This window comes from Indicator indicator, chromosome 7 (assembly GCF_027791375.1).
Source record: "Indicator indicator isolate 239-I01 chromosome 7, UM_Iind_1.1, whole genome shotgun sequence".
Taxonomy (NCBI): Eukaryota; Metazoa; Chordata; class Aves; order Piciformes; family Indicatoridae; genus Indicator; species Indicator indicator.
In genome coordinates, this window is record NC_072016.1 from 17564996 (window position 1) to 17584200 (window position 19205).

Below are 19205 nucleotides of genomic sequence, written 5' to 3' on the forward strand. Positions count from 1 at the left end.
GATGGACAAAGTCTGCAACAAATAGTCGAGTGGGAGGATCTGGTATCATAAAGTGTGGTTTTGGAAACCTTGGGTTCTGCTTCTGTGTTTTTGCCTCTGGGAAAGTAAATTTTCTCTCTCCGCTTCTCTCAATAAAACAAATAGGAGATTTGCTACCAACCTGCTTTGAAAAAGAAACAGAGGCTGTGCATGCAAAGACCTGTGAGTGGTGCTGACTGACACCTACTGGTAAACTAAACACGGTTGATAAGGTAACTCCAAAAGCTTAGCTGTACTTCAGGGGTACCTGGGCAGTTACATGTCTCTTTTAAGCATGAAAAGTTAGGCTTGGTCATTGCTGAGTCAAATGCACCATATTCTTGGAAAGATACAGAGAAGAAACTTTCTATGTTTGTGGCCACAGCCAGTTGAGGCTGCCCTTTGCCACATGTCTGAGCCTGCCTTCAGACATGTCTGTCACGCTCCTCCCTGTGCACATCAATGAATCTCTCCATGCCTCACCTGTGTTATGACAGCATGGTTAGGACACTGCTTTCTTCCCTGTTGGCTGGATTTGAGAGTGTGTGCTTTAAGGCAGCCTTTTCCTTCAGATCACATGCAGTGCTTAAGAGAATGGGGCTCAGACCCCAGGCACTGCAACAACCAATACAAATAACTGCAGTGGTGATAGCTCTTCAGAGCACCTTATACTTTTCCAAACCTTCTCCTGAAGATTTTCACCACCTCGAGGCACAGATGTGACACTGCAGTTTGGAAGGCAAATTGAATGAAAACACAACCATGCACCTGCCATCAAGGAAAATAATACTTTATTTTCCCCATCAGACATATATCATCTATATAATACCAGCTCCTGATGGAAGGCCTGACAACAAACATCTGAAAAGAAAAGCTGTATTGTGTATTCAGTGCATTGATGTAATTTCTCAACCAGCTTTAAGATACAATTGACAATTATACACAAGCAAGTGCTGGGGACAAGTAATTTCCTTACCCTACTCTAGGGTGCATCATATACATGACAGCATGTTGACAAGACATAGACAGACAAGACATAGTTGCATGGAGATGTATGAGAGAAGACATTAATGCAGGCACAGGTATACACCAGTGACAGAACTTCTTTTACACTGAACAGCACTGGTACTGTCAAAACCACAGTACTGGGTAAAGGGAGTGATCTTTGTGCCAGAAATGGGGGAAATGAGCTTACTGGCCTGCTGAACCCAGGACACCACTGCAGCATGCAGTTCTTGTCTGATCCCAGACCTGGTTCAGGTCTCAACAGGGCAGGCTGACTGCTACCCCCCACCCCACAAGAGAGTACACTGCTAGGCTCTTCTTGTCCATGGGGACCCTGGCAAGTTGATTTTACAGCTCCTGTGGTTGCCACAAACAGGCAGAGCAAGGGGCAGACATCTCTGCCAGCTGCAGCAACCCCATGGAGATGCTTCTGCTCTCTCTTTGCAGGGGAAAGATGGTGACAGCCCTGGAGCCTGGGCCATGGGGGGACCGGGCTGGTCCCAAGGTCCTTCAAAGATTCCCAGGGGAGGCTTTCCCCAGAACACAGTGACACATCTATCTTTAAAAAGTGGCAACACAAAATGCCACTGCACAAGATCCCCACTAAACCTATCACTTCACTGCAAAGTACACCAGTGCAGCACTAATGAGAGCTGTGATACAGCTCATTTCCAGCTTTAAGTCTACGGAGCCTATTTGTTAACTATTGTAGATCACCAGTGATTAAGATATCTGAAATACATTTACAGTGCTCTTGTAATAGCAGCAATACTCTGCACCAAATGCCAAAAAAAAAAAAAAAAAAAAAAAAAAAAAGAGAGAGAGAAGTCTCAGCAAAGTGAAAAATGCTAGAAAAGAGGTATTTAGCACTTGGTTGAAAAAAATGACATTAATCTCATTTTCACAATATTCTTCAACTGAAACGGTATCAGCACCCACAACTGCAAACCAAATTGTTTCTTTGACAAAGAGGAGAAGCATCATAGCTTCATAAATATTGTGCTAGTTTTGTGAAGTACCTTGAAAAGCAATTTAAGGAGTGTGAAAATAGAGAAAAATATTTCTTAGTGTCAACAGCTGTGTTATGAACCATATAACCAGAAGTCTGCTCCCTAATACTTAGGCCTAGGATGCTACCAATAATAACTGCTTCTTCATTTATGGTATTTCAGATCTCTTCCCAATTACACTGTGAGTCAACTCTTATTTTAGTTGTCCACAGTTAGGTGTTAGTATCTTTTCTCAACATCTGCATCTAAGGTACCGAGAGGGTTGACAAAGCATTCTGGAAACAAACTACAACAGAACAAAGCAGTTGGTAACCTGGCAGAAACAAACAATTTCTCCTTTCTGTCTCATACTAGTGATTATATTCTGTTTTGTTCACACGAGAACCACATCTTTGTCCTGCAGACAATTGTGTGTGTTGGGACCAAGTTGCAGTGTGTCACCCAGGATGTGAGTGTTCACAGACTTCTAGGGTCTCTGCTGTTTGGAAACGGATAGATTAACAGACTTTGCATTGCCCTGTTTAGAGGCAGAAAAATAATACATCACCTGGTTCCAAATTTCCACCTAGTCCAGAGATATGTGGGCAGAAATTCTAGCTCTGTGACATTATACATCATAACACTGGAAAAGAGCATCCTTGACTTTTCACATCACTAGTTCCTGGCAAGAGTGATGTCTGTGTCCAGCTGCCTGGATTATTTTAACAGTGGTGAAACAACTAACACTGACTTTAGTACCATGGGAACCAGACTGGGAGTGCTAAGCTGCTCACTAGAAGCACACATCACACTGTGGCTGGATGTTCTTGGGCACCCGAGACCCTGGCATGCTTGACTTGGGCAAGATGGAATAGACACCATTTGGGGAAGAATTGCCACTCAGGTTGTTTCCCTGTATGTGTTCCATCCTGCAGCCTTCTGCTTCTTCTTTCCTCAGCTGGTCTGGGTTCTGAGGGAGCTGCTCTTCCTGGCTGGGTTCTTCCTCCTGTTAACAAGAAGAAAAAGTAACCCACAACGTAAGCAAACTACCAAGAAATCTAACACTCTCATAGACACACAAGGTGTGCATGAAGCATTCTCCCACACACTTCCAGAAATTAGTATCACAGAATCACAGAAACATTCACTTTGGACAAGACCCTCAGGACCATCAAGTCCAACTGTTAACCCTGTGCTACAAGGTTCACCCCTAAACCATATCCCCAAGCACCACATCCAAACGACCCTTAGACACATCCAGGGTTGGCGACTCAACCACCTCCCTTGGCAGCACATTCCAGTGCCTGACCACTCTTTCCATGAAAAAATTTTTCCTAATGTCCAGTCTAAACCTACCCAGTCTCAGCTTGAGGCCGTTCCCTCCTATTCTATCACTAATTACCTGTGAGAAGAGACCAAGTACAAGCCTGCCTGTCTGTTAAAGACACAACATACTGTTCGCTGAAATGCACATTCAAGCATTAGGCAAATGAGGAAAGATTCATCCCTTTTCACCCTGTGCAAGAATGTTCACAGAAATGCTGTGGCAAAGCAAATCTGCAAACAAACACTCAAATAAGTTTTCAAGCATGTTCACGTGAGAAGTAAGACACCCCAAAACACTCTTTCAGATAGGAAAGCATCACAAGACTACTCTGCAAACGAGGCATCTCTCTGACTCAGGTAGGGCACTTTGTGGTGTTTGGCTGTTCTCATGTCAAAGCCACAAAAACATCAGTAATGGCATGGCTCCCACATGCCTTACTGCCTTTGACTTTAAAGATGAAGACACACAATCTGCTGGTTGACTGGATATAGACAGTCTTTGACAAACGTCACAGTTCTGCAATGGGATGCTACAGGCACGCTGCTAATAATCTTCCACCTCATGTGTGGTAAATAATCCAGAGGAAAGATGTTGTTAGGATCAAAATCCACAGCACTGTCATGAGCTGCTGTTGCTGGAAAAGATATTATGATTTTTAGTGGTTTTTTTTTAATTATATCTGAGAATATATAGGTACAAAGCAAATAAACACAAGTGAATTGCACCCACAGGAATAAGCTTAGCTTTGAAGGAGCTAGAAGATGAGTTTCAAGGTACCGTGGTTAACTGGGGGACATGAAAGCAGAAGGCTTACTTTGCTTGATCATACAAAATGCTGACTCTCCTCAACCCTTTTGTCTTATGTCAAGGGGGGATTGGAAAAGCAAAGGCTCTTAAACACAGCGAGGCTGGTCACCTCTTCTGAAGCTGGTTCACATGTGTGGTGGATGGCTACCAACCTTGATAATGCTATCCAGGTGTTTGCACATCAGGTCTTTCCTCTTCAAATTGTTTCTTTCCAGCACATCTAGCTTGCTCACCACTGCATCAATCTTGGAGCCAATGCTATTTATGGACTGTTCCAGCTGCAGCACACGTTGCAGGGTGCTGGGGGGGAGACATTGAGAGTATTTGCAAGCTTGTTCTTGTGGTAAGCAATAGGATTTGCAGCAGACAATGGACCAGATCTCAAATAGGAGTGAATGCTACACATTGGATATTAATACCTACTAAAGACATGACTCCTTGCCACACTATGTTTTCACTTGTAATCAGTTTTTCTGCTCAAGATGAATCTCGATCAGTCCAGCCACAATATAATCCCATTAATAATTGTTGCACCTGCCTCTCATTTTATACGGCACTACGTGGGTTGCTCAGTGTTTCTCAGCAGCAGAATCAGGATCTCCTGATTCTCTGTGCTGTATTTATCCCATGCTCTTCTTGTGGAAGAAAGAGCCAAGTCTTGCTGTCAGGCCTGGAGGACAAAGGCCAACTAGGCCATAAGTCAAGAATATTTATTCACACAGGACCATCAGGAAAGGTATCAAATTCCCCTGGCCCACTTATCCAGGCTACTTTCTGAGCTGAAACATGACAGCATATTGCCTATTGCCCAGCTGACAGCTCTAGCGATTATTGAAGAGGTAAACCCCCAAATTTGTTAACATAATCTTTCAGAGGAACAAGCAAATTACTGTCCCAGTTCTCTCCTGATGTGGTCATTTACATGTGTGCAGGATAAAAATGGCCAAGATGTTACTGAAACTGCTCAGCAACAGTGTAAACAGTTGCTCCAGGGAAAGAAGCAGCGAATCAGAGCCTTCCTTTGCAGAGGGATTAAACTACTGCCAGCACAAAACATACACTTGGAACTCTTCTTTGGAGACCCAGCTGTCCTTTCTGGCATGGTTATTTCTTGCTTCCCTGGAGGGCAAGTTCTCATCCAAGTTGTCACCATAGGATTTCCCCAAATTTTCAATCTCTGTATTCAGAGCAACCTAGAAGACAGATAAGGAAATTCCTGCAAAGTTGCATACTAAGTCTGTCAGCTTCACTGTGAATAACATGGAGCTTCACAGGCAATGATATACTGAGCTGGTACCCAGGCAGAGTTGAAGCTGTATTTCAGTTGCCAGAGCTGGCCGTGGACTTGAGTTTATACCACAAATCCAAAGAGTCCTGCAGCTACTTGGAGTGAACTCTGTCAAACACAGGGTTTCTTTCCTTTCACTTTTTTTTTTACCTTTTTTGCCTCTAGGTCATGCTTCATCTGCTGTTGCTCTTCTTCATCAAGGATATGATTGCCATCTTTGTCAAACCTGCAAAAGGCTGCTGTGATCTCATGGTCTGCATGGCCCAGTCTGCAGAAGAATAGAAAGCTCAAAGCTCTGAATTACGCTGTTAGGCTCTAGCAGTGCAGGAGCACCCCTTTTGAAATCAGTGTATTGTTTCCTCCTGCCAGTGACAAACTTAAACATCCCAAATGAGAGAGAAACATAAACCTGTTTAAAACAGGAGAATAAATATGTGAGGAAAGATAACCTGTTTTGTTTTGTTTTGTTTTTTGAGTCTTACATGGCCCAGATCTGAGCTAATTGCTAGAAATGTAAGCTTACAGGCAATTCACACAGAATGCAAATTGCCTGTATTACCCGGAGAAAGGGTTAAGTGGGTATCTCTCAGGCTGGCTCACTTACTCCTTCAAGCTGTTCTTGAAGTCTTCAAAGTCTAGTTCCTTTGCTCCATTCTGCAGTGCTTTCTGCACATCAGAAATCCGCTCCTTCTTCAGCTTCAGCCTCATGAGTGTCCGGTTGTAGCTCTGTCACCAAAGGTGCAAATGGACACAGAATCATGCAGAACAGTGAAAAATAGGGCAGAGCAGACAATGCAATATGGGTGTGCAGATGCTAAGTAATATAAGGACGTTTTAAGCTTTCCAGAAGCAAAAATACAACACTGCTGAATCAGCCCCACCTCTACGGATCACACCTTCAAAGCACCACCAACATGGTAGCCAGGGTCCCCATGACGAAGTTTGCCCTCTGCTTTGCTCCTCCCAAATATCCCTGTTTGAGATAATCAGTCCCCTATTTAAGAATATTAGTCCCATAGCATAAAGAGTTGCTACATTCTGACACCTTTTCTGGAATTTGCCCATGGGAAACCCAGCTGTAACCCACTAGATTTGCACCACTGTAACACGCTCAACTTAGCAAAATAGGGCTTAATGTTTCATTGATGAAAGTGCACTCTATCAAGGACTGAAAGAGCTTTGTCTAGTGTGTACCCAGGGAAGAAATGTCTCTCAGAAAAGCTACCAGCATATCAAGTAACAGGACTCCTCTAACCCTGCTTTCTCATCTTCCCATTGCCATAAAATCTGGGAGCTTCATTTCTCCCAAAGAGGAACTGTGATTCCAAAATGTACCAAGAAGGTGGATCTGGAGTCAGCAACCTCCATTTCTCTCTAGTAAATTTCATGCAGGTCAAGGACTTGCAGAAGATGCTTCAGAATTTAGCTGGAAAGTACCACAACTTTCACTACTCATCACCTGCTTCAAGATGTCTGAGAGCTGAAGCTCATCCTTCTGACTTGAAAGCTCCTCCTTGACTTCTGAGTAGGTGTCATTGATGATAGCCAGAAACATGTTCTAGAAGAAGAAAGATGAATAACCATGAGGCATCCTGTTTGCCCCAGCAGCAGAGTAAGCAAGAGTCAGGAATAGATGTGCAGGGCTTATTTAAACAAGTAACTCTTTCCACATGGAGTATCCCTTGGGCAAATTAAAGTGGGTGAAGTGAAAGTCCACTTCAGCCACACAATGATTGCTCACTGGGAAGGAGCTCCATCCAGTTCAAGGAGTGGATGAAAGTATATTTAATCCCCACCATCTTTGGTAGCCTCTCCTTCAAGAGGAGGGCTACACTTGCATTCCTGGCACTGATGCTTAACCTGGTCATTATGAGAATCCCCCTGTATCCATCGCCTAATAAGCCAGAGACTGCCCCCCTGCTTTCTTCACTACTTCACTACAGAGCAGCTGAACCAACCCCCTTGAATTCAGCTACCACATCAGTGGTATTCCCAGTCAGTTCTAGTCTTTGCCTTAAAGGATATGAGTGTGGCACTTAATCACCCTGATCACCAATCCTCAATTGCAGTGACATGTGCTTTGTCCACTTTGGTCTATCTGCACTGCAAAGTTATCATAACAGAAACTGTGTCCAACTCAGAGATGTCAGGAGGAGCCTCTCAAACACTGCTGAAAATACTAGGGCAGGGAGGGCTTCCTTGCTTACCAGGAGCACAAAGAAAACAAAGAACACATAGGTGACGAAGTAAATGGGTCCAAGAACCCTGTTGGCATTGTCAATGGAATTGTAGTCAAAATCACCAAGAATGATCCGAAACTGAGTGAAGCTGGAGAAGAGAAAGAGCACAAGGTCACACATAGGCACATACACATCAGTCCTCAGACAGTTCTGAGGTGAACTCTGAGCATGGCAGCAGCCCAAATGGTCACAGGCACAAGCAAGAGCAGGGTTTGAGTCACTCAGTTAAATCTATCTGTAGTACCTCAGAGATGAAGTGAATTGATTTGGTTAGAGCAAGAGCTAGCTGCAAGTCCAGTCTCCTAGCTACAGTCTCACGAACTCTCTTGCAAGAGAAGGCTTCAATGGGTCGTATGCCTTTATAAGGGAAAAGTCAGAGTGGCTTTGTTTTGGTTTTGCTTGGAACTTCTGTTGAAACCAAAACATGCTTTGGGCCAACAAAAATTTGTCTGAAGTACTACATTGCACATTGCCTGTGCAGGCTTGTGGGCTGAAGGACTGACTGAGATTAGATATCTTAACTCACTTCCCCAAGACCCCTTTCTGTGCATTCTCATACGTTCACTGGTCATCCCCCATGTTAGGTATCTTCATAGGTTATCTCTGGTACCTGTTTGAAAATTATTCAGTAAAATGACCCTTGTTAAAAAAAAATAGTCTTCAATTTAAAAAAAAGAAATAAAAAGACAGGCTGTGTCTGCGTTTGGACTCTGTGGGGAGCTGGGAACATTTTCTAGATCTAAGGAAGAGGGATATGATATTGCTGCCTCTTCTTTGGTTTAAATTGTCCCAATTCAGTGAGGTTGAATTGCCTCTTTACAGTAAAAAATATATTTTTACATCTTTTGTTTTGAAAATGTCTACTTAATCTTATTCAGAGCTATTATAGAGCATATTTTAGAAAACTTCATGCTGAATTTGTATGGAAATTAGAGTATTATATGACTACCAATTTTCAGATATGAAGAAGAGATGCTATCTTATCAAAATCAGTTATATTTTTTAAATAATATCAAAATGAATTTTCTGACTTTTTCATTTTGGTACTTAAAACTATAAGATAAATACATGACTCCTGCTTTTCCCTGTGAAAACACTAAGAAACCCGAGTATTCCTTCCAAATCTTTGTTTGAATTAAACTGCACTGTCTGAGGAAAAACAGAAAAAAAAAGATGTCATGCAGCTGTTGTGCAGACACTGAGATAATGTGATCAAAAGTTGTATTTGGCAGCGAGAATTTCAACATTGCAGAGATTCTATCTGGGGCTCTTCCTTATTAAAAACAAACCAAAACAAACCCAAATCAGCAGGGTTTAAGCTATTTATTTCTCGTCACCATAATTACAAAGAAGTTTAACCTAACAAGGCCTAAAGCTACCTGCTGGTGTATAAAACCCACAAATCTGCCAAAGTCTGTCACAGTCAGTGTCATTCTACTACCTTTACAGACCCACAGCAGGTGAGAAGGTGACAAATAGTCCTGCAGAACAGAAACTAGATTATCAGATGAGCTGTGATGCTTTTCTGCAGAAAGAAGTTAAACCACTCTTCATGTTGAGTACCCTTAGTGTACTCAAGTCCACATCAATGGAAAAGCTGTTTAGGCTTCAACAAACTGAAACTTCTAACTAAACACTCCCACAGAAAGGTTGGGATGTCCCCTGAATTGTAGGTCTGCAAAGAGTCTCGAAATCTAGTAGGATCAGCTACTTGCGTCCCTACTGATAAACACCAGACAAACAGAAACCTCTCTGTAACCCTCAATTTTCTCACCACGCTCTTTTGTTCATGAAGGTGTTGCAACTGGAGGACAGTGAGTAACTTGTGAACCATTGTGGCTTTATTACAAATGAGATACAAGAAGTGTCTGATTGACATTGAGATTTGCAATCGTGCAGAGGTTGGCAACAATTATAATTATTTTGATAAAATAATGGAAACATGGTTCTGGCTTATACACTTACATGCATTTAACAAAGGTACTGAAGTTTTCCACTTGTGTCCCAAAAAGAAGGTAACCCAGCTGGGCATAGGCAAAGAAGACAATGAAGAACATAATGGCAAAGCCCAGGATGTCCTTGGCACAACGTGCCAGTGTGGAGGAAAGCTGGGTCATTGTTTTGTTAAAGCTGATATACTTGAATATCTGCAAGAAGAACAAACAGGGACAAAATTAGGCCAAACCATCAGCTGGGTCAGTCTCATATATGCACATGCTTACTAAGACAAGAGGTTCACTGTAGTACCAAAGCACTGAGAAGACAGCCAGGCTAGGGGAATGGTGACTTAGTATTCAGGAGATTTGCCCCAGGTGTGCCACTGTCTTCCTGTGGGACCATAAACATATGACTTGGTTCCCTGTGTCAAAGGAAAATATAAAGGGACTGCTATAAGGACAAATGTCTTGAGGCTAATGAGGAACCCCAAGTACAGTGTGCCTTTCCACCATACCAAGATTCTTTGGCTGAAATGCAAAGATCCCACCAAGAGATGAGTCATCATGAAAAGAAAACATTGTTTGCCAGATTATCCTTCAAAATATTAAACAGTAGAGGATGCATACATTTACATTTTATTCAGCGTTTTCTAAAACAACTTCTACACAACATCTGAGCTCATCTCCATGTCTGCTGTCTCCAAATAATTTGCCTCAGAATGCAGGGTGAAAAGCTGTCTGGATTTACTGCAAAACAAAGCTTGTAGCTTTGAGGAAAATCCTCTTTTATATAGCTGTCACGCTCACTCAGATAGAGGGATAGAAGAGTCACCTCCTAGGCTATCAAGGGGATGAGATCTGAGACTGGAGGCCTGGCACTAGCCAGACCCCATACAATACCTTGATCCAGGCAAAAAATAAGTTGACTGCATTCATATTGTTGTACTGCGTCTGCCAGAATGCTAGAAACTCAAAGTCCGCGTAGGTATCAGGATGCTTCAGCAGCTCCCCCAGCAGTCTGTTCACCTCAATGGTGCGAAAGATGTGAAACCCAATGGCGATTATGGAGAGCTGCAGAGAGGAAGAGTCTGCAGTGACCACTCTACTTATGCTTTCCACAGGAACTAGTGTTGCAGATTTTCTTTGTATCACACTTCACAACTGCAGTCTACTGGTTGCAGACTTGTTAAGAAAAGTCTTAATGTTCTGAATCATGCCCTGACTTCATGGTCTCTCAGGCATCTCTAAGGAAATAATCTTCTAAACATCTGGTAGAAGAGAATGCATCCATTTACTCTGCAAGTTCATTTTGCTAGTAGAGCAAAACACGCATCAGCTCGTGTTTTATCTAGACCAGTTTCCCCATTCCTTCATTTTGGGTCTTTTATCTCTTTGCCACTGCCCTCCCTCCCCCCAAAACAGCGTGCAAGGATCCTCACCAGAATGACAACCACATCCAGGATATTCCAGATACTAGTGAAGTACTGAAGCCTGTGGATACGCAGCTCCAAAATCTCCTCTACCACATAGTAGAAGATGAAGACACAGAAGATAATCTCACAGGCAACAATGAAGAAGTCCCATGCGCTGACATATCTTATAAGCTTCACTGTCCGAATTTGCCAGGAGGGAATGGCACCACCAGTGGCTGGAAACTCAACCACTAACCTTGAAGGGAACAAGAAAACTCTGGTAATTAGGAGGATGGAGGCTCTCAGATAATTTTGAGAGGCACCAAATCTGAGCATGAACTATCCACCAAACCATGAGTGGAAGAGCTGTGCATGCATTTATGCAGCCGTATGTCTGCCGCAGGATAAAAAGTGAAGAGAAGTGTAGCTAATTATATCAGGAAGACCAAGGTTTTTTAATAATCCACACAGTATCTACTGAAACCACTCAGTCCTATCCCCTTGGCAGACCATGTTAAAATTTTTGCATTTTAAGAAACTGTGGTGTTAAGAAGCAAGAGGCAGAAGAATTTTCAGTGAGGCTCTGCTTACCTCAGAACACAGAACAGATTGATGTTTGCATTATACACAGAGAAATCAATGAAGACGACTCGTGTCCCCCGATCCAGCCACAACTTCTCCTTCAAGACTTGCAAGGCTTCAGCACTCTCTTCTCTGGTCAACTTCAGGTCTATGTAGTATCCTCCCCCACTGTAACTAGTTAGTCTTCCCCAGTGAGACGAGCCACTCAGCTCCTCCTCAGAATGGTACCTCCACCTGCAATAGACAAGCTGTAAGCAAAGGCATCACCACCTGAGATATGAATATGAACTTGTAGCTGGAAGAAATTAGGTTACAGCTTTAAAGGACAGAGCAGCTTCTAATTAAAGAGCTGGCACTTAACTCCCATTCCAGATCTAAGCCTATATCATATCTTCATTATTGTTAGATTTCTGATCTAGTACTTCCTGGCAGTAACACAACGTAACTTAAGATACTATGGAGAGAAAATTCTGTAGGTTCATTGGCTGTGCCACAGTCTTGTTTCCCAAAATCTGCTATATTGCTTTCTACCGCAGTGCACACAAGCCTCTGCTTAGAGCACATTTGTACTCCTTATGAACAATAGCTTCTCCTTCACAGGCCAAGACTCGTCCAGCAAGCAGAGTTACTAAACTGCAGCTACTTCACATTATTATAGAGAAAAAAGTTTTCAAGATTAAAGAGCTGCACTCTTTTCTCTCTGGCTCCTGAAACCCAGGAGGGAAGCAAATAGCATCATGCATTTGATAGATCTGGTGCCAAAGGTCTCTATTTATACTCACCCTCTTAAAAACAGCTAACAACGTCTGCCTAATTCTCCACTGGATTTTTCATGACTTTCACAACAGGTCCCACTCTGCCACTCATTATGTTGTGTTTTTCCTCAGACACTTGGCCTTACTGATAGGCAAAAATTATTTGTTACCTGTGACTACAAGGGGAATTCCAGCCTTAGGTGAGAAACTCAATCCCAGCATCCTGTGGCTCAGCAGATGTTATTTTAACTAGAAGAGACTAGTTTGGATTTTCTAATCCTGAACAGCCAAGGATGTACTTACGCTGTTCCATTGATGAGCCCAAAGGAGACTCTTTCCTCCTTGTCTTCTGAGTATACATCGTAGCAGCCTGAGATTTCCTCCTTGAAGTCATCATGGACCACACAAGAATTGTTCTTCACCTTCAGCTGCCGCATGCGTGGGACACCCAGCAGCAGGTTCTCGTAGTAGATGTACGATTGGGTGCCATGTGCTGCTAGGGACTCATTGTTGTACCATTTTGTCCAGTAAAGATTATCCAGAAGGGGGCCCTGTGCATACTGCAAGAGAGGGAAAGGAGAACAATATCTTCATAGACCACACAGAAGATAAATTTTCTTAGCCTGGGCTTAAGATAGTAATATCTAATTCATCCCTCTCTACTCCTCAAGATGAAAAGCAGAAGCTTGTGTTGGATGTATGCTAAGGAGGGGCAAGACCAGGACTGGTGGTTGAAGAGGAATGCTGGGCAGCAGGGTTGTTGTTGGCTCCTCACATGCCTGTAATAACAGCTGCTGCACCTTGGATTAATGAAGGGACAAGAGGTCTACAAGTTTCTTTGTCCATTTCACTTCAATCAGCACAAGTCTTAAGGAATTGCTTTGGCATGAAGTGTAAATTATGAAAAGCGTATTAGCCAGTGCCTTGGAAACAGTGGGGGGAAAACCAATAGTGCCACAGTTTGCTGTGCTTTAGTATGACAGAAAGACGAAACTAACAGACAAACAATTTCTGGCTGATGGTCAGAGATAAGTGGTTGCAATATCTCAACAGCATTCACTGTTCAGTTCTTTGATGGAAATATGTTAGACCTTAGACACCTTTTCCCTCTTTATTTGATAAAATCCGTCTTCTTCATAAAAATAAATTTAAAGATCAGACCAGCCCAGGCATGAACTAAAGGCAATGCCCACAACCGCCCATGAAAATGGACATGGATGTGTTACTAAGACACCAGAAGGAAGACACTGGACTGTAAAATTCAAAGCCATTTCTACCACAAGGAAACCTGGAGTAAATCACTTAACCTCTCCAGGCCAGCACTCCCTTATTCTATGTAATGAGCATAATATCACAGCAATTTATTTTTGTTATGTCCTGCCTGTTTAGCTGGTAAGTTACTGGGGAATGGACTGCCCTGGACACACATAACAGCTAAGCCAGTATTCTGGCCACAGTGCTCACAGAGGGATAAATTATTTTATAAATCACTGTATATTTTGCATGCAAATTATATTGTAACTATAGTTGGAGGTTGACAAAAGCTTGTGGCAAGAAAATGCCTTGCTGAAATCACTTGTAGCATGTTCAGAGGCAAATGAATACTCCATTCTAGCTGAGGTTTTTGGGGCTCTCTGTGCTGAGTCAGTTTTGTACTCACCACCCAGAAGTCAGCCATGCTGCCAATAGACTGGAAGGAGACACGGCTGTCTGATGAGGTCTGTAAGAAGAGCTCAGACATCACTTTGGTGTAGTAATAGGCACTGGAACTTGTCATTCCATATGTCACTAAAAGAAGAGACAAGAGAAAAGTTATCCCTTAATGTGAGTATTAGAGTCTTATACATTCACTTCTTGTGTAGCTTATACAGTCACAAGTAAGCTGAGCAAGGCACAAGAGAAGAAACCTTGGGAACTCTGAATTATATTACTTTCTGCTTTCTTAGGAATTTACAAACATGTCTGTTGTACCTTCCAGAACTTAAACTGTCCAACAGATAGACTATAAAGTTCAGAAGCCAGAGAAGACCAGAAGACTGAATGATGCAACTGGGTAACACTGAGTAACAACTTTTGTCCTCAGGCAAAGTTTCTGAGGGAAATTTTCTTTCTCAGAAAGAAGTTCATGACCTGTATTTTGAAAATCTGATGTGAAGCCATGAAGGCATAGAGACCACTATGCTCTAACTTCCACGAACCTGTTTCAGTTCTCCAGTGCTCCTTCCTACAGAGTAACATCCATCCTGCTGATCACTAAGAAGATTTCCTGCTCTTGAAAGGGCACCATGAAAATAAAGCAGCTGACATTCAAGGACATTACCCCATTCCCCAACCCCCCTTTCTAGATGAGTCAGTGTGTGACCACTCATACATCTGTGTCTTGTTCTTTGGGAAAAGCAACTGAAGCACTGTCTCCCTGGGCCGGTGTGATAGTAACAGGTTGGTATTGTCTGTCTTTCTCTCCTGCCACAGGGTGCATGAAATATAATCCTCTCCACTGTCCTGTACCACAGGTGCTCATTTGTGATAATGAATGAACTCCCCAAAACAAATACCAGCCGTTGTTCTACCCACAAAAAGTCCATCAGCATTCAGTACAGGGACACATTAAATCCACCAAAGAACAATAGTGAGCCGTCATCTGCTTATTACCTCAACCAGCCCTCCAGCCTCAGAGAAGAGGATCTCACTGAACCCAGTGCCTTTGATCCCAGGAAGTTTCTAGAGTTGTTCAGCAAGTCTTAAACATTTGTCGTGAAACTAACACCCTGGGCAGGTTCTCCCAAGTCTGTGGCTTGAACTGATAATGTGGTTCAGAAAATACTGCATAGACCTACTCAATATCAGTTAGGTCTAGAGCAATAACCAGTTACTTTACTTTTGTGTGCAGCAGCTATTTGATAAGTTAATAGCACACCTGCCTGCTGCAGTGAATGTACATGCAATGAATGTAACACCTACAGAGAGAGGAGGTCTAACAATAAACCTCACATTATCCCCCTCATGCTGCACACAGAACTGACACCTATGAGATATGACAGCTACTTACGTAGACAGATGTCCACCAAAAACACAACATAGACTAGCAGCTCTCGCAGTGTGGTCTTCACATAAAGCTCTCTGTTTTCAGCTGTATTCTCAGTCAGTGTAGTGCCCCACAGACCTGTTGGGTGTAAAGAAGAAATTGGAGAGTTTTGATGGCCATTCTCAAAGGCCAGGTGAGGCCTATCACAAAATGCTGTTCCCAAAAAATACTGTTTGGGGGGCTGGATTTCTGTCACTTCTCAGGACAAAATCAGTTTTCATTTCAAACCTTGACTAAGAGTGGCAAAAATGCGTTAAATAACCCTAAAAAGAACCATTCCAGCATGAACACAAGATTTAGGGATAATCAAAAAGGAAATATGTTGTTTTTCTTGTTTTGCTAAATCATTCTCATTTTCAGTTTTAATTCATTATAGATTGGTCTTTCATATTATTTATCTTATTCTTTGAAGAAATTCAGTGTTCATCACTTCTGAAACCATAAAATTTAGTATCAGTCATTCAAGCGCCAACAGCTCACCTTCTGATAGGACTTCCATAGCTGAACTGCATCTGATGTTAGCTTTACAACACTTTTTTTTAATGCATATTGAACCATCGGGCCCCAAAATATTCATCTCTGCTTACCTAAAAAATCTTGCAAATTTCTTGTAGGTCATAAGACTCAATAAAATAACACAAACCCATATTTTCAGCATAAAATTTAGAGCCAGATAATCTTCAAGATGTCTATCAATGGAGCTTTGCTGACTTCAATACAGTTATGCCAATTGCACCAGCTAGTGATACAATTTCTTCACACAGTGCAAGCAACTCATTAAACATCACCAGGGCTGATCAAAAAGAAAAACACTTCCTTTAAGAAGAGCCTTGATATTTTGGGTTTGATGAACCACTTGATACCATTAGTGCATTTGTTCTTTGTGTAATGGCTTTCTGTTCTGATTTCTGAAATGCTCCTGAAGTTGAAAGGCATAAAAACTTCCACTTGAAAGCCTAGTGATGGAAGACATGTCAATAATGCCCATAGTCTTGCTTCTTGCTGCAGCTCCTACAGATCTCAGCCCTGATGCCTGTCCCCAGTAGTATGCAACAATCATCTTTGTTCAAGCCAGGATCAAAGCTGATCAAAGGCCACACATTTGAAGTCATCTCTGGCAAAGGACAAATCACTTTTTCTTTTTCTTTTTGAGCAAGCAAAAGCAATATAGTGATCTGTGCACATTTAATCCTGTCCTTTCAATAGCTCTTTGGCATCTCAACAGAATAGAGAGCTTTTTGCACTATCAGCTCCCATAGCAATTGTTGCAACATCCACCCTGACTCCTGGACAGACAAACCAGCAACTAGTTGTGGACATGCTATACCAGCCACAGAAATGAGAGCCTGGAGCAGATCCTGCACTCACGTGCAGGAGAGAATATCATGTGGTCTACAGCAATGTCCACAACAGAGAAAAACAAGGGGAAACAACTCACCCATCCATTCAGGTCCATTTTAAATGATCCCTTTCATCTCTGCACTTGACTACAGCACAATCTTTTAGCAGGTTTATTTGTTTTTCCATAAGAAAGGGAACCCCTACTATCCACATGCTGGGCACACAGACTTTCTTTGCTTTGAAAGCAGAACTATATTCAGGAACACCTAAATTCAGGGACATTCAACTATCCTTGAAAACTTAGTTCAGAGACTTGCCCAAAATTATGACTGGAAAACCATGAGGTTGGTCTAGCATCCTTTCAGACTGGCTGATCATGAAACAGCTGAGGTGGCAGGAGGCAGGCAGGGACCAGAAGACACACAGTTGTTTGGACATAGTTTAGAGAGGAACAGACCTGGGCAATGGCATGAGAAGGAGCAGCTACTCACTGGTACTCCAGCCCAGCCAACGAGGACAGGAAAAGAACTAAATCAACCATCTGTGACCAATACCCTCAAAGAGCTATAGACAGAGAATCCTAAGAAATGTTTTTCAAGCACAAAAAAAACCCAAACCAACCAACCAACCAACACCTCTGCTTGGCTAAGTGGCTTATCTTTACTACCTCCACTTTCCATGTAAGCCACTAGGGTAATTAAATGGAAGGGAAGAGGGAGAATCAGCAATGTTTGGAGAAGCACCTAGTAAAGATGCAAAAGAAGGATAAAAATTCTTTAAGAAAAAAGCCCACCTCTCTGTGAAGCTGATAGAGGCTTTTCTTTTGTTTGCACTGGCCTTTGGATCTCATCTTTCCAGCTCTGGTCTGTCCTATAACCACCCTATTTGCCAACCTTGCTGGCAGGACATATTGCTGTAACAGTCATAGAAGGAAGAAATGCTGCAGCATCCTGACAGCTGTTTTCATTTGCATGCTCTAGTTTCAACCCTGGTCTCTCATAAATGGAATTTTGGTATCAACGTATGGATTTGTTTTTTCTTTTTAAGTCTCAATGCCTAGAAGGAAGGATATCAGAATGAAACAGGTAAAGGATACACTGCCTCCAAGCAATCTGTAATTATCCATCAAGCCCACCCAGCATGGCTCTTTGGCCAGAAGAAACCTCTAATGCCTCAGCTCTGGCATGCATATGAATTTGTAACATTAGACTGTAACTACAATGCCAAATAAGAAAGAATTGACCACGGAGGGACTATGAAGTTCAGGACCAGGCTATGCTGTCAGTCACTCACATGTACTGTTAGAGGGTACAGCTCTGATGGATATTTGTATCAGTTCTGAAGTTATTGTAACAGGGGCCAGTACCACTCTGTCTAGAAAACACACACAGAGACCGAATAAGCTAATCACTAGAGTGATGGTTCCTATGGATTCAGGACATTTAAGCTCTGTCCAAAGTTCTTCACTGTGTGACCCTCAACACATCCCTTTGTCTGTACCTCCTGCCTTGTAGTAAAGGTGAGACAACAGACCCTAGAGCTACAGCTAGGCACATGGAATGAGGATGCTTCTTCCAGGTCAGCCAAAGATGACCTTCAGAGTAATGCTAGTCTGTGTTGAGCAAGTTCATGGGCTACACAGACACCACTGGGTTTCTACCTTCTGCATCGTCATCCTCACATGTTCCTTATACCATCACTCTTCCCAAGGGCTAGTAAATCCTTTCTAGTAAGATATCAGAGCTTTACCTCGGATGCCTCTAAAGATGCAGAAGCAGCACCTGAGGAAAGGACTCATCTTCCTGTCCACATGTTTGCTCTTCTTTTCCTGATAGGGCAGTGGATCCCCCACACCTTCGAAGTTCTCATAGGGATTCTCCAGGATGGACTTGGGGTTGTAGATAGCTCGAATCTTCAAGGAAGTTGAGGGAGAGCCGTTATACATGGGATTATCCCAAGCTTTCTTCCCCACTGCCTCCAGTTCATGCTCCTCTGAGGCTATAAAGTGGCTCTCAGCTCTGTGGTTTAGGTGAGACGAGCTCATGGCTAATCACTGCCAGCAAAAGTACTTTTAAACTGGAATCATGAAGATGGCGTGTTCAGGCTGGAGTTGTAAACTAGAAGAGACTCAATCAGTGCTAAAGAGCTTGTTTGCGTCAACAACCAGGAGAGGGCCCACCAACAGCTCCCCACAGCTCGCACACATCCTCTGTCTCTTTTATACCAGCTCAGCTGGTAACACCTACCAAAGGGGTGGATGGCACTGCCGTTGTTAGGAACCACCGCTAGCTCTATTATCCCAGCACTCCTGGAAACACCAACACATCCTTCTCTCCCTCCCAACGGAGATAACAAACCTAAGGTGCCGTCCTGGGAAGGGGAGGGAGACCCTGAATTGCATGGGAAGGGGAGGAGACAG

The 19205-nt window shown here is 42.8% G+C and overlaps 1 protein-coding gene across 1 annotated transcript; it reads right to left on the minus strand.

The window, feature by feature from the left end:
- Window positions 1-2805: 2805 nt before the first annotated feature.
- PKD2L1 (polycystin 2 like 1, transient receptor potential cation channel) lies at window positions 2806-18830 on the minus strand. The gene is made up of 15 exons (XM_054382265.1): window positions 18536-18830; window positions 15410-15523; window positions 14021-14148; window positions 12664-12920; window positions 11615-11839; window positions 11051-11279; window positions 10512-10682; window positions 9640-9821; window positions 7642-7762; window positions 6894-6992; window positions 6039-6160; window positions 5585-5702; window positions 5206-5339; window positions 4299-4446; window positions 2806-3018 (listed from the first exon to the last, which is right to left on the minus strand). The coding sequence occupies exons 1-15, from the start codon at window positions 18828-18830 to the stop codon at window positions 2806-2808; spliced, it is 2556 nt and encodes an 851-aa protein (XP_054238240.1).
- Window positions 18831-19205: the final 375 nt, after the last annotated feature.

Coding starts and splice junctions, on each gene's coding strand:
- PKD2L1 (XM_054382265.1), bottom strand. CDS start 18,830: ATGAGCTCGTCTCACCTAAACCACAGAGCTGAGAGCCACTTTATAGCC. Junction 11,840..12,663: donor GGGCTCATCAATGGAACAGC/GTAAGTACATCC, acceptor TGTCTATTGCAG/GTGGAGGTACCATTCTGAGG. Junction 3,019..4,298: donor ACCTGGATAGCATTATCAAG/GTTGGTAGCCAT, acceptor TCTTGTTAACAG/GAGGAAGAACCCAGCCAGGA.